We start from the raw sequence: 26,342 nt of genomic DNA, 5'->3' as shown, positions 1-26,342 counted from the left end.
TCACATATTTGCAAAAGTGCTCCGACGTTTTCGGAGACGTCTAACACCCACCATCGCGAAGCTAACGGGAGGTCGAGACCTACTATAGCCGCGGGGAACACCGCTCTCCCGGCACATCGTGCCTCGACCTCCCGGTCGGCTTCGAGCTGGCGGCCTCCGAATGCGGCAAAAACTTTTGCGAGATCGCGAAACTCGGGATCTCGGAAAAGATTATCTTAATTTTTTTTCCTCCCATGTCCCTTGCGGGGCTCCGTAGGGCACTTATTATAACAAGAATGGAGTCAGAAGGGGTGCCTTACAGTCTTAAACACGTGTTTACTAGTATAGGTCCCTCCTAAAGGGAAAGAAGTCCAATTTAAAAATTTACCCGACAAATAGACTCCTTGATGATAGATTCAAAATAGAAACTGGTAATTGTGCATTTTGTGAAACAGAAGAAGAGGATTTGGACCATCTATTGTTTTTGTGCAATTTTATACAAATATTTTGGTTGGATTTTCATACCTGGCTTTATTCCAGTGGGATTCAAATTACCCCATTTACCTTAAATATGATATTGTTTGGAGTGTTGTTGTAAGAAAAGAAAGCTAATTATGGTGTTAATGTGTTATTAATCTTGTGCAAGCAATTTATACAAAGCTTGTCGTTTTTGTAAGACCAAACCAACACTAGCTTACTGGAGAAACAACTTAAACCTGTTGGTTAAATCTTTGACTTTAGTTAAAGATAAAAAGGCTGCTTTTTTTTTTCCTTTTTGGAAGATTTTGATTTAGTGAGTTGATTTAATCTGTTAAATTATATGACCCCATCTTTATATCTTCTTTTTCCTATGTATGAAAGTTGCTAATATGTAAGGAATGTCTATTCTCTGAATGTGTAATATATGGTGCATTTTGTTTGTATGTTGATCTTGCTAATTTAAAAACAAACAAACAAACTAGTATAGGGCTTTGGAGCGTGATGTCACGGGAGGGGGCATGACCAGGATTTTTGGTTGAGGCGCCATGTTTCTGGACCAAACAAAGCGCTAGCAAAAGAGGAGCGAAAGCAGACGGATAACACCAGTTAGTACTTGCTGCGTGGTCGGTTGTAATGTTAGATCGCATGACCGGCAAGAGAATAAGCTTGAAAATGGTTTATCTTTTCATTCTTTCCCAACTGGAAGCAACATGAGGCAGCTCACCTAGCGGATGTTACCAAAAGAAGGAGTCTAGCCTGGATAGCAGCTGTGAGATGAGCTGATATCCAGTTCTCTTCCATCTCCAAATATCTGTTGGTGCTCCAGACATTTTCATTCCGGTAAGTTCTAAATATGTTCATATCACTCTTTATAGCCTATTAGTTTTATTTGCGATGCGCTCTAAGGTCATAGCAAATTAGAACAAACATCCTACTTCTGCAAAATCATTTGCAGAACTACATTATATTTATAGAGTTGCTAATTATTTGGCATTATTGCAGGCAAACCAACCTATGAAATGGATGAAACACATCGTGACTGGGTTCCAACGCTACACAAGGGCCACTCCGAAATCCCTGCTTCAAACAAACCACCATGCCAATCAGATTACTTCTTCCATGTGAGGATGAAGAGGTGACCCTTCTGGATAAGATGGTGAAGGTTTGCTGCGTTTTGGTGAACAGTGTGGTAGTAAAACCAGGGAAAAAGGAAACTTGCTCTTGTTAAATACTCTTAAAAGTGTTGTGCTGTGTGTATATATAGCAGTAGAGGGGAAAACTCCGACCCTCCTCCTCCTGCTCCCTTTTCTCCTCCTTCTCCTCCAGCAGACATTCATAGTGGAGGGAGGGTCTGTCAGCTACACCCCCCTGGGATCTGCTCCTCCTCTGCCCGAGTACCAACTTTCATATATGGCTGCTCCAATCACCATGCAGCCATCTCATATGTACGGCCAGCCAGGCACAGCTAGATAAGGACAGGTGAGACACTCAGACAGTTGTCGTTAGATATTTATTGATAAAGGTGCTTGAACCTGTTGGATGCTTCAGGCTAATGAAAGAAAAACTGTTTTGCTTACATGTTTCTGTGCTGTTTATCATTATTAGTCTTTGAAATGCTGGACTAAGTGTCAGTATTATGGATTTTTGGAGCAGAGGCCAAAGGTCAAAGCAGAATTAAATATCAGTGACAGTGCAGCTGTGGGAGAGAGAGTAAGTGTGTAACTCTGAATACATTTATACATCTGTTAATGTTCTATGCTCTTGTTTGTGCATGTGTACCAGCTGTCCTGTAGTTATGTGTAGCAGCAGTGTGGCTGTGTATTTATACGAGCTGTGTGTTCTGGTGATCTTATATCCACAGTGGAAGTCGCTCTCAAAGAAGGAGCAGAAAAAATATTTTGACGAGGCGGAAACACAAAGATGTCATCACGCCACAGAACAACTATGTATGTCCAAAGTGCCAACATACAGTTCATGCATCTGCCTTTCACTGCACTGAATGATGAAACAGTCACTGCAGAGAGTTTGTATCAGCTCAGGAAAATTCTGATGTGTTTGTTTTTTTAAAAGAGGAAGAGAGTCAGAGATCGCAACTGCACCAAAGGTGAGAGAATATTTCGGGGAATTGTTTTCATGTCAAATGTGATGAAAAAAGTCAAAAATCTATTAAAAAAGAACCATTGTGTTTTTGTTTGTGTCCTCTGAACCTGAAGAGGACGCTCAGCAGGCCAAAACGCCTTGTATGAGGCCAAGTCAAGCAGAGCCCTCTTCTAATTCAGCTATGAAGGAACCGCATCAGCTGGATAGAGTCTGGGTGTGCCAGTGTTACGTCCCCACATAAAATTCAGGAGGCCCAGCTGGGGCCGTAACAGACAGCCACAGACCAGCCAGGTGTTAACACCCTTATCAATCAGAACACAGTACTGGTGCAAATGCCAAACACACTGAACCCGGTCAGTGTGCCTGTGTGCAATGTGCCACAACTTTATTAGTCCCTCCTGCCTCTCATCTGGAGTCCCCTCCATTCACACCACTGATCTCCTCTACTGCACCAAGTTCCTCAAATAGAATCACTCAGCATCATTCCTCTTGGCGGGAAATTCCCTAGACTGGTCCTCAAGAAAATCAAACCAACCCTCATGGATTCATTTGCATCATAGGCCTCCTCTGTGCATTATGCCAATTATCAGATATGCAATGCAGTGAAATCACTCTGTATGCAGAGCATATGCACACAAGGAAGAGCATCAGATATTCTGGATCAGCTGTAAGCGAATGGTTTTCAGTTTTTCTTGTTTTGCAGGTGAAATAAAGATCAGCAACATTTGTTTACCTTCCTGAAGTTCTGTATCACTTAGTTTTTTTCCTGGTGCATATAATCCTAAGACTAAAGACTAAGTAAAGCGCTATACAAATACAGGCTATTTACCATGTGATAGTTGGGGGTTTTAAATCTGGCTGTTGCAAACAGAGCTACAATATGAGAGAACTGTCAGCGCTTGCGTCGAATAAGTCTTTCAAAGCTGTCACTGAGCATTGTTACAGTATTATTTTTCACTATTATCTTACAAAACAGCAGTCCAGGTGTTGAGGAAACCAGTCAATCATCCATCACAATGAAAGCAAAGCAAGGCTAAAACTAGCAATGTCAGCGCTGCTCCCAATCTCCTAGTTTCAGCTGTCACAGCTTCTTTCTCGTATTTTGTATTTATTTATTTATTCATTGTCATTGTCAAGAACAATGAAATTGCGTTTGGGGCTTCCATACAACCCAAAAAAAAGAAGAAAATAATAAATACCCCTTAAAACCCAAGTGTACATATTTAACCCAGTGTGACTCCAATGCAATAAGACAATCCTTAGCAATAATGTTCGTAGAAATTCAGACAAAGACCTGAGAAACATGACAAAATACAACAATGCAACCCATTCAATATTATTGTACTGTGAGATATGATATCAGATATGATAGTTATCTATTTAAGAAAGAGGGGGGGGGGCAGGAGGGGGAAGAGAATAAAGATATGATGCACCAATGCAGACCAGTTCATTGCTATTAAGAAGTTGGATATGGTTATTGTCCGTGAGAGGGGGGCAGAGAGTTCAGGAGCCTCACAGCCTGTGGATACAGGCTGTGAGGGCAGCAGATGGAAAAGGTGGCGCGCAGGGTGATGTTGGTCCCGCAGGATACTGTGCACCCTCCTCAGACAGCGAGTGGGGAAGATATTACTGATCTCTGGCAGACTTGTTCCAATAATTCTGCCAGCTTCTTTCACCACCCGCTGGAGTGCTTGCTGATCGGCCTTGGTGCAGCTGGGGAACCACACTAGAAATCCATACGTCAGAACGCTGCTGATGGCACAGTTGTAGAAGTTCAACATCAGAGATCTGGGAATGTGTGCGCTCCGCAGTCTCCTCAGGTAGTAGAGGCGCTGTTGGGCCTTCCGTACAACTGAGGTGATATGGTTGCCCCAGGACAGGTCCTCGGTCACAGTTACCCCCAAGAATTTAAAACTGCTCACCCTCTCCACCGCCTCACTGCCAATGAAGAGAGGCAGATGGTTGTTATGGCCCCTCTTCCGGAAATCTACAATGATCTCCTTGGTCTTTTTGGTGTTTAAGACCAAGTTATTGTCGTGGCACCATGACTCTAGTTGTTGCACCTCTGTCCTATAGTTTGTCTCATCATTGTTGGATATAAGTCCGAGCACTGTAGTGTCATCTGCAAACTTAACAATGAGATTGGACGCGCAGGAGGAAATACAGTCATGGGTGAAGAGAGTGTATAGCAGAGGGCTCAGAACACACCCCTGAGGGGCACCGGTGTTGACCACAAGGGTGGAAGAGGTGTTCTTACCCACTCTGACACTCTGTCTACGGTTAGTGAGGAAGTCCACAATCCAGTTGCACAGAGAGGAGTTAAGTCCCAGTTGGTGGAGTTTGGGACGGAGTTTGTATGGCCGGATGGTATTAAAAGCCGAGCTGTAGTCTACAAAGAGGAGCCGTGCATAGGTGTTCCTGTGTTCCAAGTGCTTCAGTAATGTGTGCAGCACTGTGGCGATCGCATCCTCGGTTGACCGGTTCTCCCTGTATGCAAACTGGTGCGAGTCCAGGGATGGTGGAAAAGCAGCTCTGATGTGTTTAATGACCAGTCTCTCCAGGCATTTGGCGGGAATGGGGGTGAGTGCCACAGGTCTGAAATCGTTCAGACATGTGACATTTGACTGTTTTGGGATGGGAACGATGGTTGCTGCTTTGAAACAGGATGGTACCAGTGAACAGGACAACGAGGTGTTATATATAGAGGTGAAGACGTCCGCCAGGTCCGCAGCACAGTCTTTTAGCACCCGGCCCAGCACTCCATCCGGCCCGGCCGCCTTCCTGGTGTTAATGCTCCGGAACACACGCCTCAGCTCATGAGTGCTCAGGACCGGAGCAGGGTCGGTTGAGGGGAGAGGGGACAGGACAGGGTCGGTGTTCTCCCTGTCAAAACGGGCATAAAAGAGATTTAGATCCTCAGCCAGAGTAGAACTGTCGGCTGAGGGTGATGGTGTTCTTCTTTTGTAGTCCGTGATAGCCCTGATGCCCTCCCAGACCTGCCTTGGGTTTGTGTTGTTCTCAAACCTGGCCTCGATACGCCTCCTGTGCTGCTGCTTGGCAGTCTTGATGCCTCTTCTCAGGTTGGCCCTGGCAGCACTGTATGCCTCCTGGTCCCCGGATTTGAAAGCGTTGTTCCTTGTTCGAATAAGTTGTTGAACTCCGTGTGTCATCCAGGGTGGATTATTAGGGAACACACGGAATCGTTTCCAAGTTGTTACATTGTCCACACAGAAACAGATGTAGTCCAAGACAGTGGAGGTGTAACTGTCCAATGCGACACGATTGTCAGGCTAATGGCTTTAAGTTGCAGAGAAAAAGTGAAAGAAGCAGGGAGAAGAGTGAGCGGGGGGGAAATGGTGTCTGTGAAGGGATAAGATTTAGGCATTAGCAGTGACAAGTCAGCTACCTTGCAGGCTTCTGTTTGGTGGAACCATAGGCTGCATTCAAACATAGCTGCTGGGATGTCACCCATTGGTTTGTGAAGCCCAATTTGAAGGCTCAGTCACTATAAAAGTTTTTTGGGGGAGCCAGAAATGACCTTGCTAATATAAGGTTTGAAAAACTGTGCTAATTAGTGCTAAATAAAAATAAAACACAGGCTTTTCTCGCACTTAAATGCACAGAAAACCATATCAGGTAAAATCTAAATCCATATTACATTTTCCAAATTCTCCAAAAGACACCACAAGTATGGCTGATGAGCCCTTTTTAGTGGTTCAAATTAGCAAACGTAAAGCCTCATAGACAGCTCCTAGAGATTTCTCGAATGATGTCATGGGCACATTAAGAGTTTTCTGCCATATTGGATGTGATGCAACCACAAGGAACGAACTGGCCATATTTAGCCAGCTGGCTGGTCAGTCATCTCTGGAAGGTGCTGGTTGATTTGGACGCTAGCAGTTTGTCGTGGTCACCTGTCGTTTCTGCATAAGGCAGCCGACTTCTCTGCAAAAACTTTCCAACTACTTGCTGAGCTGTAGTAAAACTTGAAAAAGTGGTGAGGCCAGCGTAGACCTTCAAAGTAAAAGCTATCCATCACATTTCAAAAAGAACAAATTTGACTTCAAAGGTGAGTGGTCTCTGTTTCCAGTTTCTCTAGTGCTTGGAGTGTAGTTTCCAGGTGTCTGTAGACAAGTCAGTGTGTTCCATGTAATCGTCGAATAGCAGCAGTAATCTGTAAGTAAAGCAACTGACGGACAGTTTTAAAAAGTGGTTGGGGAATACACATTGTCAACTAGCAACCAATGGTTGCCAAGATGAGTCTGGCCAGTCTGTAGGCCTGGGACTTTAATAATCAACCTCCAGCAACCAATTGCCAACAAGTTGGAGAATCCATATTTTTGCCTCCCAGCCAGTGGTTGCCAGATGGTTGCAGACTCTCTCGGCCCATGTGACTTCAACCTTACTAACTTCAAAATTGCAGACAAGTTGACATAGCCTGGTTAGCGGTCACATATCTGCAAAACCTTAACGGGCTACAATGCTTTTAGTCTCAGTGAAACTCCAAACTTAAAAAATGTTTAAAAAGGGGTTAATTAGCTATAGACATCAAACTATTTTTGTAAACACATTAAATTCAGCTGTAAATGTGGGCATTTACAGCCCCTTTAAGCAAGCCTTCAGTTTTTGGCAAAACCCTTCAGTTACTAGGGGTGTGGAGAAAATGGAAAGGCCTGACACACACAAGCACTGATGCAAATTATGTAAAAGTTCATAAAGGCCAGAGAGCTGCCTATTTGAATTAGAGCAGATAGGGAAAAGCGTTGCTACTGTGCCTGTTTAATTCATCCTCTGAAGTCACAGAGCGACGAGCTGGGAAAGAGAAGACAGAGAAAAGAGTGGGCACAAACAACAAAGAGACACTCAAATGAGACAAAACCTAAGAACCAGTTTAGATTTCTGAAAGTTTAAATATTGTCTGGAGATTGATAGCTTTTTTCTTCTGATCTTACACATTCAGCTCATTTTACTGCCACTTTATTCATCGTTTTATTGTGCCACCTTCACAACCTGCCTTTATCTGACTTTCTCCCTCGAGCCTGTGATGCAATCAATGGGTTTGGACAACTCCCATGGGCAGTTAGCCTTGACAGCTGACAGGGGCTGGTTTCAATGCCTGCCCCTGATGTGTGTGCGCACACGCCTGCATGTGCGTGTGTCAGGAAAGACTCAGGTGTGGACTGAGAGTAAAGGATTCAGTGGCTGATGTGATTAGAGAGATGAAAAAAGAGAGAAGTAAGGGAAGTGGACTTCATTTTTACAGTAATAATCCCATACAGCTGCATCAGGAAATGGAATGGCATTCATTTATCATCATTTGCCGAACCTTCAAAGGGAAGAAAAATTTCTCTGCACAATTTTCTGTCTTTTTTCTGTCACATAGAAATGCCCACACTGCTCTCTAACCCATCAGTTTGACTTCTCTCACGACAGCAGCTTGTGGTCTATGTTAGTCCCCTAAAAACAGGCAGTTAGGTCATCTCCTTGCACATCAAAAACATTCTGCTGGCTTACGTGAGTCATTAAGTGACAGAGCATTAATTAAAAACACATCCTAATTGACTTGCTTTTTTTTTTTTTTTTTGGGAATGAAAGGCTTAACACTTCTCTCCTGGGGTAAAAGCAAAAAAAAATCTGCAGTTTGAAAACAAGTTGGATGTTGTCAGAAGTCTGTTGTTCCTCCCTTTCTTCCTCCTGCCCAGAGAAAAACTCAGTAATGAGACACATCTTTGTGGATCTTGTTTATCAGTTTGACAAAACTCGGGGGTAAAGATTGCTTTGACGGCACGCCGTTTCTCTCAATTTTTTCGACTACCTTCTGACCTAACGTCTTTGGCAGACAAATTTGAGAAAGATGAGAAAAGATTTTTCCCCCCTTTTTTGAAAAGAACCCCTCACAACCAACTTTAATACATTTCATCCAAGACACTGAAAACAGCTCGACTGAGGTGTTTGGAGCATTTTCTTTCTCATCAGACATACTGTAAATAAAACAAGAGCGAGCTTTGACAGTCTGAAAATCTCCCTTGTCCACAGTGTTCTCATGCTGCACAGAAGCACAGTGAAGTAAAGCAGCAGGTTTCTAGGCGTGGTGAACATTTTGTCTTTCATTTTTGTTTTTTTAACCAAACGAGGCCTGATGTGTCAGGGGACTTGTGCGCTGCCATGGGAAATAATCAATCAAATAAGCACACCAGTCCCCCAAAGGCATGGATATTGACCTTTGGAGTTAATGTTGCAAGAGGCTACTTGCACTCATCTGGCATTGGAAGGAAGCCACACAAAAAGCTGCAAAAATTCCAGATGACAGAACCTGGAGATAACCAAAGCAATGACACTACCACTTGCATCCACACATAGTCTTGGAGACTCGTGCACTTTTGCCACTCGCCACACAAACACACACACACCTCCACTCTCCTGCGGTGACATTTGAAGGACAGGGGCCTGGAGGGAGAACAGGTTTTGAGAGGTTAGATGAGGTGGAGGGGCTGGCTGGTTGAGGGTGTGAGGTAAACAACACCTCTGAGTTCAGCGTGCATGCTTAATGTGCTCTCTCGCGCTGACGGCTCCGCTGGGCAAGACTGCTGATGACAAGCTGTCTGGAGAAGTCTCCTACTCCTGCACCATCTCACTACCTCGGTCTCTCGCGCTGTCTGTTAGCTTTACTCTGTCCAGCTGTCCATGTCGGGTGCGGACAGCTTTTGGTGCAGTCTCGTTGGCTTTGTCTTCCCTGCCTGACACAATCCAACCTCTTTCCTCCTGGCTGTCATACCACAAGCTTAATCATTTAAATGTGGAAAAAAACAAAACACAGGCATAAAAATGAAGACTGGATGTGTGTGATTTTTTACATAAAATGTAATATTTTATCATTTTATAGTTTTTGTTGGAGGAGAAACATTTTTTTTTTGTGACTGATTCTCCAGTGGTCTCATAGCAGCAGTCAGAAACATCCGGGGCATTCCCTTCACCTTTGTACAGTTTTATGAAATGCATACTAACGATATATTCATGATCACTGGCAGCAATGCACACATGCAGATCAAAATACAAAGATATGTACAAACGTGAAGTGTACACTCTTAAGGTGTGTTCAGACTGAAGGTGAAGCAAATTTTGAAGAGACGGACATGACTGCATACAATACAGAGTGTACAGGGGGACGCAGGCTTGATCAAGGCAGCTTGGACTGGAGCAAAAAAACACGTTAGGAAAGATGTGTGCTTTTGCTGAACCTTTGTACTCATAAATATAAAAGGAGACAAGGGGGGTCTTGAACATCAGTCTAAGTGAGAGCTGTAGCACACACACACAGTGCATGAAGGCACACTCTGCTGACGCACAAATTTGGTGCACTGTTCTGCTTGTTGTATCTGACGTCCGGCGCCTGTAGTGTGTGAGCGCACAGTGCACAAAACACTCAAGCTGTCAAACTTGTGCGAATAAAGCAAGGCGAGAATTTGCTTCGCTTTCTGTCTGAGCACAGCTTTACAGCTATCTTTAAAATTTAAACTAGTGGTTTTTACCCCCCGACCTGAGTTCGTTAACCTCATTTACTCATGTTATCCAATTGGAGCCCATCTCTCTAGCGACTGGTTTTGGAGAGGGCAGAGGTGCTATCCGACCAGTTGGAAGTTTAGACGTGCAGAAGCAAAAACAGACAAAAATGAGTACTGTTGTAATCCGAGGAGATAAAAATCACATTGACATCATTTACTCAGGGCATACACATAGAACATTTATTGCTGTGTAGTCAGGCTTTAACCTTTGATGCCATATTCACTGACACAAGGATTTGTCTCAGAAAGATAAGAGGATATATCTTTAATGCTAAAACAGCCCTTGGTTGCTTTGTGTTTTTTCCCTCTTCGACCTTTAACCCCGCCAGCTATCCTTACTGACAAACAGGACATTTCAGGAAAAAGGCAAACACTTTACCTGAAGTCACAAACGCACATGCACACACAGTCCCTCACACAGACACACGCGCACACGCAAATGCCTCACTCGTTAATACCCAACACCATATGCTAAAACATAGTCATCAAAGTGATTTTGCATGATAAAAAAGGTCAAACCCTCAGATTTTCTCACATCACCTCATTCCTCTTGAGAAATGGAAAAAAATAAATAAGGTAATGATCGAAACGCCAGGGATAAAACAGTCTACCTCTTAGAAATCAGGCTTAAAGATGAACGTCTCCTTTTTGGATGGAGCAGTTAATCGAGTGGTGGAAGCCAAAAAGACGCCAAGTCTCGTTCCGCTCTTACAGTTTCAGCTTTTCGCATCAAATCTCCATGCGTGAAAAGTTTGCTACAACATACTGTATGTGTGAAAAGATGGGGGGGGGGGGGGGGGGCTGAGTGCATCACTGTGTCGTTTCAAGAATAAGCATACTGTATTGCAATCCCAGAATCATGCTTAAGGAACACTAATGTGCCCGTAATCGATATGTTATGGTGTAACGCTCAAATAACTAAAAGCAAACAAAGTCCCCTTTTGTGCAGGGAATGTCCGTGAGCTAGACAGTCCCCATGTGGTGAGTGAGTATGGCTGTTCCCACCTCTGGTTGTCCTCTGAGACTCCAACATCTAGAAAAATCAAATCGCGAGGAACCAGCGTTCCCAAGGAGAAATGTGCTGGAGGGAACAATCACTTCAGCGCACAGAGTTTGTTTGAAATTTTTTGCTTTGTTGTTTTATACACTGTCCACACCTTAGAAAAATGTTAGAAAACTTGGAAGCCACTGGCAGACCAAAAAAAGTCCTAGACAACAAAGTCAAAGACACTGCATGGGTTAAATTAAATCGGGACAAATTAACGGCAACACTTGCACGTGCCTATTCTCTTTTCTACAAAAATAGTGGAATAGAAATCACATGGTTATCACCCAACATTGACATGTCAATACACTTCTGTATATAGTTAAAAATCTTGGTTAAATGCAATCCCATCATGCAGTCAAGGACCCTTGCAACACTTTTGTGTGAGGGTGGTTTCTTTTTTTTTTTGTCCATTCGCTTTAAATCCTTAAACGTAGTGAGAGGAAGTGGCGTCAAAAAAGGTGTGTGCTTGAAGTCTCACTTGAGCGAGGGAGCTGCAAACCACATTTTCCAGTGCAGGCGTAGCTGGGCCGCTCACACGACGCTGTTTCTCCTGGCCGCGTCTGTGAAGCTCCATCCAACCTAGCTTTCCGTTTTATACTATATTTCTTCATGTTCACGAGTGAGAGATGCTGGCAAGAGAAAGGAAAATAACCAATTTCACGAATCACTCCATGCACAGTTATACCTCCACAGTCTGTTAATTTATTTCCATTTCCCAGTGCCACTGAAGACCAAGCTGAAAGACGTGCGAAACTTTTCCTCAGTTGATACCTCTCCCCCTGGTTTCAAAAACACAGAGGTGCGGTGCAGCGGTGAGAATGATTTAATTCATTGCCTTAGATACCTGAGGCGGTGCTCTCTCACACACACTCACACACACACACACACAAACGTGAGCACACATTCCTGAACTTTCCTCCACCCTTCACATTTTACTCTGATCTCAGCAGAAGCTCCTGTGCCAGAGTGAGTAAGACCTGTTGTTTCCGTCTGCCAGAACAGATGGACATCCGCTTTCTGCTTTTCCAGCCAAACAAATGACCTGCCTTCTCCTTGCCCCAGTCTTCCTCCCGCCTTCATATATTCCTCCATCACAAAGCCTCCGCCCGTGTATTTGCCACACTGCCTTGGAGACATAAGCGAATCAAAACACCCTCTGTTGGCATGGATTGCTATTTCTTGTTTGGTTACTTCTGTTTTTGCATTTTTAACCTCAGTGAACCCGAGCCATCAGGAAAAAGGAAATTACAGTCGAGCAACATGAAGATTCTTTGTTGTATCTTTGAGTTCAAACCCTTTTGTATCTCCTTCTGGGTTTGCTGTGTGATCAGAAGCTTCCATGGCCTCCCATACTGGTACAGCCGCCAAGTTGGTGGAAGCTCTTGGACCTTGAAAAGGCCACTTCCACACCAACAGACCATAACCAAAACCACTCCCATAGATAGCACAAAATAGGACATGGGCTTGTCACGAATGTATAGAAATGGGTTAAGGGGGCAAGATGAGGGTTTGGTTTTGGAATCGTGTGTCATCAGACCTTTCTCTCACCGATGAGGCAGAGAGAGCGAGAGGGATAGCAATGAGTTCAGATCCAAGGAATGGAGAGACAAACAAAAAGGAAACATTGGGTTTCATCTGTTTTTTCGACAAGGCCCTACTGTTGTTTGGCTTGAGCTCTTCCCCTTTAGTCCTTGATCTCCATCTCCTATTTCCCCTCTTCCTTCTCCTCTTCTTGTATCAACCCCAGTCCAGGGGTTGGCCAAGAAGCCTTGGGGGTCCATAAGCTCCAGACCCATAATCTCCCTACGACCCTCCCTGCTCCGGGAAGACAGCAGCATCCCCCCTTGGTCCAGGCTGCCTGTGCTGTTGCACTTCTTTACTGCTCCTCCTGGGTACACCAGGGAGCTGGGTGATAGCAGTGATGTCAGCGACAAGCTGCTAAGTGTCTCTGACAAGTGTTCACTGTTGCCTGCTTGGCTGGAGCCACAACCGCCAATAGACGATCCAATCCCTATGCCCAGGTCCTCATCTGAAGGGTCGATCGAGTCATCGCGGGTGTACCCAGGGCTGGTGCTGCCACGCCCGCTGCTCTGACTCCGCTGGTGACCCCTGGTGGCCAGAAGGGTTAAACCAGACGATGGGCTCGGTCTTGGTCTCAGGGTCTGGACTGGGGAAGAAATGGAGGTGGTGTCCTCAGGCAGAGGGAGAGGACACATAAGCGGCAATGGAGCTGATGACAGTGGAAAGTCTAAGTTCTGAGGTGGGGACACACTGAAGCTCAGTCCTTCTTCCAAGGTGGTCTGAAGGCTGCCTTCAGAGCTGCCTGTAGCGAGGGACGAATCACTGTGGGAAGGGTACTGAGGGAGATAAGAGACAGAGTGGAGAGAGATAATGAGCTCATCAATCCAACTCTCTTTTTCATTAAGACTTGTAACAGTACTGATTACAAGCCTGCCTTTATTATATTTACTTGATCATCATTTGTTAGTTAGCAATTACTGAAATATATTTCAACAGAACCTCACAACTGTCTTTTTATGTTTCCACGTCAAACATCATCTAACTTACCGTAATCTATCTATTTGGTCCCTCGTCCCCTCTTACCTGTGTGCAGAGCTTCTTCCTATGGGCTCCAGGGGAGCGGAACGAAGCCCACGAGGCTCTGGAGGCTCGGGAGGCCAGCCTAAGGCCTCTTGACAAACGTAGGCTTCTACTGCGGGGAGGTACTGGGATGGCTGCTTAAGAGACCAGCAGAGGACATTATTAGTCAGTTCTTACAACCAGATTTTATTTTAGGGTTAAGGATGTATTAAAAAGACAGATTTTATATACAGAAGATGGTGACGGATTAATCTGTAGTCTGGGCCTGAATACACCCAATATGATGCCATTTGATGTAAAAACTAACTGTACATGTGCATATATAGAGCTAATCCTACTGCAGAGGTCAGTTTCTTCCTTAGACTCCCCCCTCGTCACCTCTTATAGGCGCATTTTGAGACTTACTGTACGTGGACTTCTCTTGTTTATTTATATAATTACTTGAATTTAATTTATTGCCTTGTTCTTTGATTTGAAGTGCTGTTTAACCAAATTGTGCAGCATTTTGTTGAGGCTGTCACTTAAGATTACAGCATTTCGTTTACACAATATACACACACAGAGCAACAAGCAATTCACATTATTGTGCTTATGTGTTTGTTGCGCTGTGGATTTACTCACCTGGGCTGCACTGAGGTGAACAAACACGCGGTTCGTGTGTTTGCATTTCCATCTCCTGCAGTACGATCTCCATCTCAATGCCCGTGCTGAGGGCTCTGCATGGCTGGCTCTGCACCACAGTCTGAATCTGGTGACCTCCTCCTTCGACCTCCTCAGAGCTGGGAGAGTCACTGCTGCACTTTACCTACAAGACAGAAGATTAACAAATATCCAGAACAGTGGATGCTTTTTCCTTCATATCTAAATTAGACATATGGGCTCAATTTGTGACGCAAACTGCTGCGACCTGTTTTGGAAAAGCTTGTATGATTAAGATGATTAGATGATCATTAAGTTAGCATAAAATTTTCTTTAAACTCTCATTTCATCTCCAAAGCAATAATTAATCCAGAATTCATGTGATGTATTTTAAATTGAGGGTTCCTGGTTGAGGCAAAAAAAAAAAAAGCCCCTAAGGTGCTGGGGAGATATTAAACATGGCCTCTGAGTCACATCATTCTCTTTGGCTTTTCATTTCAGTGCAATTCAAAGTGTGAACATGAGCTCTTAATTGTTATGTTAATCCTATATTTCGTGACCTTAAATGTTTAGGTTTGAAATTCCCGAGCATCCGCAAACAGGCCGCGATGGCTTGAAGTGAGTAGCAGGAGGCGGATGAAGGCAAGAGTTCAAAAATAAGCTGGTACACGTGTGAGAGTGGGTGTGCAGGAATGCTTTTGTGCTTTCATTAGTGTACTGTACCTCTGAGTCATTCAACCCGAGCCCCTTAACAGCCCCATTTCAGGTGAAATCTCAAATAGCCTTATCAAGCATTCGCTTCTACCCCTGCACACACATCTCTTCAGATACCACCACCATAATTACTACTTGTCACGGTCCGTGGAGATAGACCGTGTGGGAATGTGTGTGTTGGACCCAGACGCGAACACAAGCGAAGATGCAGGAGTGGATTAAACAAAAGCGAGCCTTTTATTATGGCTGATAACAGAACAAACCAGAGCGAGGGCAGTACAAGGGTAATAGTTCAAACAGAAAACCTAAACTGGACATAAACTAAGAAAAAGCTATGGCTGGAGATACGGAACACAGGGGGTGGTAACACAGACGACGCGACACAGACTGCATGAAACACAGAGACTAAATACACATGAGGGATGATCAGGGGAAGTGGATGCACACGGGGAACACAGGTGACACTGATAATCATAACAAGACACGGCAGGAGTGAACGCAACACTGATGGGAGATGGGCAAAGTAAAACAGGAAGTACACAGAGGTTCAAACAGGAGGAGAGAGAGCACGGGGAGAACGCAGACATAACGGGCTGGGGAAAACATAGAATAAAACACAAAGAGAGACGAGGGCTCATAAATACACAGAGGGGCACACAGGGGGTAAGAGTTACGAAGGGAAAACACTTAGGGAACAACACAACAGGGCAACTCAGGAAACATGGCCTAAATAAGGAACGAAATACAAAAATACAAGGAACTAAGAATACTGGGCCCACATGGCCCAGGACCATGACACTACTAACCCTAACCCTAATGTTAGACAAGCTTTTAAGTAAAAATGGTGTGCTTTATATTGTAAGGGCTTGCTTTGGGCAGAGATGTGACTTCCCTCAGTGTGACTGTGTAAAACGGATTTATTTATTTATTTGACACCAGATTTCTTTTAATCAAACAGCGCTGGGCAAATTAAAACCCTAACCTTACGTCCTTTGTCACCTTCTCTCTTTCCCTCTTCCCCTTCTTTTCTCATCTCCTTCCCTCTCCTCTAATGAGCACTGGTTCACAGCCATGCTTGGTGATGGCAGGCTTATCTAGCTCTCCAGAACCAAGGAGCATTACCCCATTACAGAGGAGGATATCTAGGATGGATGGATGATAAGGGATGGAGATAGTGAGGCTAGAGGGAGGTACAGAGCAGGTGTGCAATTACCAGAGGGGGAGCACTGTCAAAGGAGAAGCATAAAAGATAAAGTCTAAAGCAAGCTTTGGGCGGGTTCATAGAGAGCCACCACGAATTGTGATTGAGGGGAGTTTGGTGGAAAGATTTATTCACGAGAAGGACTGTAGAGGATAGAGACTGTCGACTCTCCAAAGACAAGATAGTTACCCTGATACATAGAAAGAAAGTGATAAAGGCATCTTTGGAACCTAAAGGTTTATATCTGCAAATCGCGAGAGAGCCTAAAGCGCAGCCATGAAAATGATTTTATGAGGGTTCATTTGTTTTGTGCTTCCTGGAAGTAATAATAAAGAAATCTGCTGCGGGGTTGGAACAAAGTGCTGGTAAACTGCTGTATTTACGTCAAATATAAAGCAGCTGGTGGAACCTATGGGCTCTTATCCAATGACCTAGCCTCTGGGGACAATGAGCGTTGATTTTCTTCTGACGCTTGCGTATAACAAACACCAGGTTGGTGACGTCCTGCTCCATGTGTTGGTGATTGCTTACCTCCCAACTATCAGTGGAGATAAATATAAAAAACTACAATAAAAGCTAACTTGTAAATCGTCTTTTGTCAGCCTGCTTTGTCAGCCAAAGTCTGATTGGTCAATACTAGCCTGACACAGTTTTCCTGTACTAAATGTTGTATCTTGTTGAATTTGTGGTGCAGTATTCTCTTTCTATTCGTCTTACTCACATGAAACTGGCTTAAAATTCCGTCTAGAGATGACAACCAAGTGTGCAGCACGGCAAAATGATAATAGTACTAATATCCTCCTAGTGACATTTAAGCGGGCGCTTACTCTGCACACCTTTGTAACTCAGAGCTGTGTAAAGATGGCTCAATGTTGTAAATCAGAGCTAGTGTACAAAACCTTAGTGCCCCTAAAATGACAGGATTACTAGAGCTACCTATCATTAAAACAACCCTAAACGTTCATACACTGACTTTTAGATTGGCCTAGCTGAAAATGAGCCTTCTTATGGACACACTGTAAAGCTATAAAATCCATATTTAAAGTGAAAATCTTTATGGTGTCTTTCCTCTTCACTCTGCTTATACCCACCTCGCCCTCTTGCGCCAGCAGCTGGTAGGCAGTATGCTCATCTAGGCTGAGGTCATCCGGCAGGGCAGGGGATGAGGACTTGTCCGAAAGTTGCTCTGACTTCAAGGAAGCCTGTTCAATCTCTGCCATCCTGATCTGCTGGAAAGAATATACTTCAGTTATCCATGCTTTTAAAGGCATAGGGAATAGGACCGGCAACTGTTTCAGACTTTCTACTTCATAAAACATGGTCTCATCAGTGCTCAGTAAAATTTTACATGTTTAGCGCAAGGTTCATAGCAACCAGCCACGACTTCAGTGGCTTACATTTTGGTGGATATAGAAATGAAACTTTTAAAGGTTTAGTTTATTTTGATATCTATCTATATTATTTATATCTTGCATGATTTTTTGTTTTATTTTTTGTTAAAAGGCCAACATGAGCTACAGAGACGAGTTCGATAAAACCTCCACCAAGCTGGTTCACCAGATGCTGACAATTCAAAGTTGCCAAAATGCCATGGCGCCTGTCTGTAAAGAGAGGCAGGATGAGAGATTTCAAGAGAGCAGTGACATTACTTCATCATCATCAAGTGAGCAATTGTTTTTTAGTGGCATCAATATATACGCAAATAAAGAGGCTGGATGGGAAGCTGGATGAGGCGGGTATCCATGCAACGTTTTCGTGTACGTGTCGGCGCCGTCTTCATGTATATGCAAAAGAGAGTGAAGATGTTTATTTTTCCTATCAAGCGTGGTGATGTTAACAAAAAAGAAAACATTACCAAGCACACTGTTGTCACTCAGATGTGACAACAGTGTTACTTTCTCTTTTCTCTGCTCCAACACTGGCTCCAGCTAGGTTCATTTCATCAGAGCTGCGGGTAACGTGGCCCATATAGCTGCTGAATTGCTTTTAAATGATCAGCCACACGTGAGCATCGAGCCTCCCTGCTGGCACTTTTCTCTGCTCTTGTAATACTTTTCTTTTTGTGCACCGGTTTCAGAGCACAGTGCAAACCGTGAGCTGGAGTGGAACCTCAGTGTTGTGGAGATGCAGTGCTCGGGCAGCGTTTCTTTAAGGACACAGAACAATAAATGGCCAGAGCATGGGGAATTAAAAGGGGCCAAGTGAAATACAATGAAGTGAGAGTTTCATAGAGGAACGAAAGATTCATGGCTAATATGAGGCAGTAAATTACCATTGCCCATGCCCCTGAGGAGAGAGTGAGCAAGAAAGTGAGAGAAAGAGATAAAGAGATGGGATGAGGCAAAGGCGAGGAATCAAGACAGAAGCACAGCAACTCATTAATTTGAAAGAACACTTTCTGTTTTGCCTCCATATATTACTCCTCACTTATGTGAGAGCACCATATCTGTGACTTTTTAGCGCCTTAGAGGTGGGCTGCAAATAGCTGTGGAAAAAAGGTCCCTGTGAGTCAACTGGTTTATTTATCGACAGGTGAAAGAAACGGGAGCTTCTCTTTTTCTGTATTCTTGGCTGGGCCTCCAGAGATAACGAAAAAGCACAATAGGCACAGGAAGAGTTGCTACACCGCTGCTTCCAAGGTAACTGCAGAAATATCGAAGGCTTCACTAACGAGATAGGGGACTCGGGCAAGGACCAGTTGGAAGTGTCCACTGCAGCCTTAGAGCAGTGAAGGAAGGTATTTTTCTATTCAGCACTGCCATGAGAGAAGATTGCTGACTGCAGAGGAAATAAGCACAATTAATATCTGCATGAGTCTTAACAGTCAGAATATCATATCATAAGTGCACCAGCAGGTGCTCTTGCTCTTTTATCTTGCTGAACTATGACAACAAATGATCATTTACCAGAGTCTATGAACTTTGTCAACACGATACAGTGATCACTTAACTTCACGCAAACTGCAGCCATTAATTCTCCTTTTGTCACCACTGTCACCTGTTTGAACAGACTATGCCCATGATGCTGAGATCAGAGCTCTATGGCAGCCATGGCATCAGGTGCCGAACTCCTCTTCTTCCTAAATTATACTCCATCCATCCATCCATTCGCTTCCGCTTATCCTTTTTAGGGTCGCGGGGGGCGCTGGAGCCTATCCCAGCTGTCATAGGGCGAGAGGCAGGGTACACCCTGGACAGGTCGCCAGTCTGTCGCAGGGCTAACACATAGGGACAGACAACCATTCACATTCACTCGCACATTCACACCTAGTGGCAATTTGGATTATCCAATTAACCTATCCCCACAAGCTGCATGTCTTTGGACGGTGGGAGGAAGCTGGAGTACCCGGAGAGAACCCACGCAAACACGGGGAGAACATGCAAACTCCACACAGAAAGACCCCGGCCTGATGGTGGAATTGAACTCAGGACCTTCTTGCTGTGCGGCAACAGTGCTAACCACCGTGCCACCGTGCTGCCGCCTAAATTATACTCTACATATATAGTCTTATAACTAATGACTGAAGGACTGTCTCATACTTTGTGGTATTACACATGGTACTGCATAATGAATAAAAATATATACGTATATAAGGTGCGATCAGAAGTTTTAGTGACTGCCCCTGATAAGCAAAACCTCAACATTGTCTCCGTGTGCACCTCTGGACAACTAACAGTGCTTCTGCTATTTTAAACTGCTCCTTGGAAGTTCTGCTCTCTTGCATTTAATCCTCCTCAGTCCTCTTTAGTTCTTCGTAATTATGCAGGACGAATTAGCTTAGATTTTTTTTTTGGAGCAAGTAAGATTTTTGCATTTTAATAAACCGATCTCACCAACTGCATTTGGCAATAAATGCACTCATAGCTCAAAATGCACAGCGTTACAGAATACACAATGATGTGGAAATAGTAAAATAATACTGTTTCACCTCAGGCACACACCCAGATGCCACTCTGGGTCAATTTAAGCACTGTGGATCAATCAGCTCTCTGAAATGATTTCTCTGCCTCCTCAGATGTGATGATGCAGATATGCAAGCACAAGTGGTCACAGTACATGTACAGTACTGTAAAAAAGAAAATAAGTGGTCCAGAGGTCCACTAAGTCTTTCAGGAGCCCACAAGGTTTCTGCTTTTGATGGGTGAGGTCACAAAATCTTTTAATTGCACCTTGAAATGTTTATGTCCAAAAGTTTTCCACAAAACTGTACACCATTTTTCCTTAACGGTGCATTGTGACCACAGGAACAGCTGATATCTTAAAATCAGTATCGCTATTATCCTTTCATTTTACAAACAGTGTTTTGCTTATTTCAATGAGATGCATTTAATATTACCATTAACAGTAGTTTAGTTTCAACTTTGAATTGCCTGTTAGAGCAACATTTTCTAGTAGTTTGATTAGTTTCAAAAGTAAATTCAGTGAAAATGATGTTGAGGAGCTTTCATATAGTGTTGAGCAGTGGCCTCTTATACTTGCAGCCAAATTAATAGCGAAGGCCTCCTCTGCTCCACTGAACTGTTCCCTGCAAACCAAAACTGCAGTCACTCTCATGCTGTGGATCGTCCCTCGTGTTTATTAGTTCCTTGATGAATATTTCCAATGTCACACACGCTGCACCCAGGTGTCCCGCTGTGTCTTACTGTCTGCTCAAACACAGTAAATCTGCACAGAACTCTCAGCAGCAAAAGACTCATCTGTGTACTCACCCATACTAGCTCTCTCTCTGTCACGCACACACGCACACACGAAAACACCCAATTTGCAAGTCTGATGTTTAAAGAAGGTGGCAAATTAAAGGAGATCAGCACCGCATCAGAGAGAGTAAATCTGGGCTAGACAAAGGGATTGCCAGAGGAGAGCAGCTACCGAAGGAAAAAGGCGAAGCGTATAACGGAGCGAGGAAAGATTGATGGTTTGACAGCATCTGCAGACAGGCAGAAAGCAGGGCTGACAGATGAGGAGGTGTAGAGCCCAGTTATTGCTTCTTCTGAGATGACCTGCTGCACTTTGTCATTGTGATAGACAACACCAGCACAGGACAGTATGTTGTGGGGGTGTGTGGTTTATGCAGGATCTCCTGTTTACAAAACGCCCCTAAAATATAAGAACAGGAAAAACAGGCTGTTGGTGCGTGCCTGCATGCATACAGCAACAAGAATGGCTGCCTGTGTGCCATGCATTAAGTGGGCCTCATTGAGTCACATTACTGCACATATGGAAAGTCGCTTTAATCTTATGCTGCTGGGCTTTTTTAGAGGCTTTAACTTTCTGTTATACTGTAACAAAACAGCACATAGAGCAGTTGACACACTTTATGAAGCTTGGACTTTGACAGCACTTTCCATTCAGACTGCTTGGTGTGATTAATGGACCCCTGTGTGTATCCACGAAAGTACGTGCAACCCCCTACATGCCTGCAACTTGTTGTGCGTGTGAATGTGTGAGTATTCAGGGAATCCTGTGTTTTACAAAGTAATTGTATGATTTACCAAATTTTGGTTTTTGATCCAGCCTAAAATTAGATTTTCCAGAGTACACAATCCCACACGTGCGCCAGTCAGTGAAACCGCAAACTGAAGGTTAGCAAATGCTGTTAGCTTTATATTTATACACATTTGCACAGCTACAAAGAAAAGTAGATGTTTTCAGGAATTAAATTTCTACCTCTACACTTATTTGGCGCTAGGGTGCCAATTTTTGTTTCTCCCTTCCAACACCTGGAGGCATTTTTATAAAGCATCTGGAAGCTAGGAATTACATGTCTCAGGATGATGTTTGGTTTTCCCTTCAGAGTGCAGGTGTAAAAGTGTTTTATTTGTAGACGGGCTTTTCTCTAACAGGAATGAGAATAGCTATAATCTGGCATGCCCAGCGTACACGTTTTTTTCCACTCTGTTGAAATCAGCATTTTAAAATGTGAAATCAAGAAACTGCACTTTTAACAGCCTTATCTTCCTTCAATTGCATTTTTACACTGTCAGAGCTGGTCTGCTGAACACAATAAGGAAAAAAGACTTGGTTAGCCTGGTTTTGCCAAAACAAAGTAGATCCCTTCATAGACATTCTGGATATTTTCCTGTTGATTTATATTTCACTCTGTCCTTTCTCACAGAATGCAGCTGAGAACTGCAGAAACCGTGAACGAGGAGGGCCGAAGATTCACCCGCGACTCTCTTGAAACGAAAGTAAAATGCTTTCCCAGAAAGTCAGTAGATTTATTGTTGGGTTCACTGTGAAATAACATTGCTAATGGGTTCATTAAAGTGTCCAAACCTTGCTAAATTGGCAACGCAGGGGTAGCTTATTTAAAGCCTTAATGTGATGTGGAACTTTTTTCAATACTAGTAAATTATTCAGAGTGAGATCCTTGGATGTTTGTCCTGTAAGCCTGAGCCTATCACAAACAATTGTGTTGACTGAATTCCGAAACACGTTACGCCAATTAAATATTTGACTGAAAAATTAATACATGTGTTAAATTTGTCTTGCAAATGTGACCAGATCTGAGATTATTTCACCCTCCCCTTGGTCCCGTGTGTGTGCTGTGGACATGCTTGTATTCATGTGTGTTTAGGGTGGTACCTCTTGCGGGTGGCCCTTGCAGTCTTTGCAGATGAGCTGAGGAGAGGAGTAGTGGTGGAAGACAGAGCCGGAGAGGTTGTCGATCATCAGCATCTCCCCCTCTAAGGTATCCTTGATCAGGAGAGATACACTGTCCAACCACTGGCTCTCCTGGAACACATACGCACACGCGCACGCACACAACACGCACGCACACATACACGGACACATACGCAGGGGACGCGGGGGGGCGGCAGACCAGAATGCACGCAGGCGCAAACATGTGCACATGCGGACATGCGAGGACAAAGAAACACGCAGGGAAATGCATACACCATCGAAAGGGTTATAAAAGTGCCCATGTGCACACGCTGGTATGCTTTTGCAGTTTTCTCATACTCTGTGCTCACACACAAACACACACTCATGTCACTCATGTGCATATTCACCCCCACGACAGTACATTTCACACTCCGTACGCCTTCCTTTCTGACATTCCTCAACTGAAATAATAAATAAATAAATAAATCTCTCATACACTGTCAGATATTATGTATAAATAAATGAGATTTTGATGGCCTTTAAAGCTAAACACTTGTTCTTTTTTGGGAAGGGAAAAAACTAAACAACAACAAAAAAAAGCTCCTCAATAATATAACTCCAAACCATTAGCCAAGTAACACATAATTTTACTATCAAAGCCTTGAGCAGTGAGAGTGGTGCAATTATATTTGATATATCACCTCAATTAGGCTGTTCAATACCTTGTTGAAACAATTTAAGATTTAAGCATTTGCTTTGTGAGTTGGATATTATTAGGTTTAAAGCAATTTAGACTGAATCACTCAGGGCTTCTTTTTTCTTTTTTCCCTGTGACTTAAATGATCCCTCCTTGCTTGAATCTCATCTGCCAGATTGGTTTTCCCAGAAACCAATCTGGCAGAAAAAGGAAACTACTGACAAAAAAAAAAGGTGGAGGGGGGACTACTTTAAAAATGATGTCTGTGATTTGCAGCGGGACTCTGTATTTCACAATGATGTGTGATTGTGCCCGTAGCACATTCTTAACAGCCAAAATAACCGTATTACATCAGCAGATCTATCCCAAAAGATGCTGTGAAACAGGGTCACTCCTCTTCAATCCCCACGCAAGCCTACTTTCATAACACGTTTCTACAACGCCGCACATGCCTATACTTAGGCCTCTTATGCAAACACACATTTCTGACTCATGTGGTTATATTACAATCACTCATGGTTCATGTTTTGAAAGTGAGTGGGCTCGTGATTCAAAAGACAGGTTACTGTACTCCCAGCGATATAAATACACCTAAATCATGCTGGGTTTTGATACAGAGCTGCAGTGCCGCATTTTGGCACAAAGACAAACTGACTCGGCTACATCCAGCTCGGTGTATGCACATATAAAAAAAACATACTCTTCTCTCTCTCTCTCTCTCTCTCTCTCAGAGAGGCCCTGAGATAGTCCATTCTGTGTAGGTTGAGAGCTTAATATAAAAATGTTTGATTGACTGTGGTGGCCTATGTGGTGGCCTCCATTAATAACTGTATTAGTGGACAACAATAGGGCTCGTCTGCAGGGAATGGAAGTTGAGAGAGGGGGAGAGGAGAGAGCTGAAATTAATTACTGCCTCTATCTGACTGTCACTGGCTCGGCTATTATCAGTCCTCTCTTATGCCCGTACTCTCTCTCTCTCTCTCTCTCTCACCGTGCATGTGTCAACTTCCTCTAGTGGCTCCTTTAGTCCCTGTGCAATGCATTACTGGTGTTGCACTATTCTCTAAAAAAAGCACTTTCTTAGTGTTTAATATAGCACATTATAGATTGCATTAGTTGCACCAAAAATCCAAGTTCAACTGAGCTGTCTGCTCTGTATAAATAACGTAAATATCAGCTTTGTAGATGAATACAAAAGATGAACACTGTAGCTCTAATTCTAAAAATACTAGACTGTGCAAAAATCTTGAGCCATCCTTCATCTGTTTATATTTCACCTCTATTCTTTATCACAGAGTGGACTCATTTGTTTAAGTAGTCTTCAGGAATAGTTCTCCAGGCTTCATGAAAGACATTCAGAGCTCATCTTTGGATGTTGATGGTTTCTGTCAAGATGATCCCACATCTGGAATCTGAAAAGGCCAATCCAGGCCCAATAGTGTTCCATTGTGTGTTTTTCTCTATGTTTTTCTGTGTGTTTGGGATCTTTGTCATGTGCTCAATCAGATGCTTTCCAGGTGGTATTACATGATGGATCAAATCCAATGGTAGTTTCTGTGTTCATAATTGAAAATTTCAACACCGCTGGATGAAACATAACAAACCATGACAGAGCCTCCTCCGTACTTTACAGAACATGTATCTGGCTGCAGATGCTCACTGTTGTACCCCACTCGTTTGATCTGACAATTAAAAAATCTAATTTGGATTCTTAATCCACAAGTCATTTGTTCTGATGTAATTGCAATACCTCAGCCTTTTCTCCCTGTTTCCCTTCCTTAAGAATAGCTTTTTGAAAGCCATTTCTGATGAGACTTCAGTAAACAGTAGATGGTCTTAGGTCCTGTATCAGGTATTTGCTGGATTTCCCCCCCCCTATTTCTTAAGGGCAGGACTTTCAGATACTGATCATCTGCTGCGGTAGAAGTTTTTTTTTTTTTTTTTACTCAAGCCAGTTCTTCTTTGTTCTTCACTTGTCTGGTTTCCTCAGATTTTTTAAGGACAAAGTGCACACCATGTTGAAATAGTCCATTTACTATTTACTTTGTTGATTACTTTGTTGGTGCAAAAAAATATTTTATGACTGTTAAACTGTGTTAACTTTGGCAACTAAAGAAATGGGAAAAAATTACGTGAGAAAAAATTTAAAATGAGCTTTTTGTCTGTTATATGTAGACACTGCTTCATCTGCTTGAGTTAGGTGTCTTTTTTATGTTTGAATGATTCATATGTACATACAAAAAAGAAACAAAAAAGAAAAACATACCTCTGAAAATGGTGAGGTACAAAGACTCGACTTGGGATGTCTCAAGATTTTTGATTAGTACTGTAGCAGTATTACTAGCAGTAATATTACAGCAATTTATTTGACAATGTTTTTCACAGACATACACACACTCATCCTGGTACGAACAATCACACACTCAAACCCCAGGACCCGTGCTCTGAAGATATTACATCGCACTGCCAGATCCCTCACTGCATCGCTTGTGAGAAAGAGAAGCAGAGAGAAAGACAGAGAGAGACAGGATGCTGCCAGTTTATTCTCCCTGGTCTGCATTAAGTTCCTTCGTCAGCCAACGCTGAACTAAAAATGGCTCCGTGCAGCCAAGTTTAGCTCTACAAAGGTGAAATTCCTCATGGCAGCCAGTGAGTCATCTTCATGTGTGTGGTTCTGCGTGGAAATCTCAGACTATCATTAATGATTTCATAATG

The 26,342-nt window shown here is 43.3% G+C and overlaps 1 protein-coding gene across 1 annotated transcript in view; it reads right to left on the bottom strand.

Annotated features, from left to right (window-relative positions):
• Positions 1–9,498: 9,498 nt before the first annotated feature.
• LOC146633542 (voltage-dependent T-type calcium channel subunit alpha-1I-like) overlaps positions 9,499–26,342 on the bottom strand; it is a 205,034-nt gene continuing 188,190 nt past the window's right edge. The window contains exons 32-36 of the mRNA XM_085351531.1: positions 22,910–23,059; positions 17,416–17,553; positions 14,392–14,575; positions 13,774–13,907; positions 9,499–13,526 (exon numbers count right to left, since the gene is read on the bottom strand). Coding sequence (XP_085207657.1) covers positions 12,801–13,526; positions 13,774–13,907; positions 14,392–14,575; positions 17,416–17,553; positions 22,910–23,059 — 1,332 coding nt within the window. The 3' untranslated portion in view covers positions 9,499–12,800. The remainder of the gene's footprint in view (positions 13,527–13,773; positions 13,908–14,391; positions 14,576–17,415; positions 17,554–22,909; positions 23,060–26,342) is intronic.

This window comes from Diplotaxodon limnothrissa, linkage group LG4 (genome assembly GCF_057381915.1).
Source record: "Diplotaxodon limnothrissa isolate DT_005_m linkage group LG4, D_limnothrissa_male_GT1.1, whole genome shotgun sequence".
Lineage (NCBI taxonomy): Eukaryota > Metazoa > Chordata > Actinopteri > Cichliformes > Cichlidae > Diplotaxodon > Diplotaxodon limnothrissa.
Note: the sequence above shows the minus strand (reverse complement) of the source record. Positions and strands in the feature narration are given on the sequence as shown.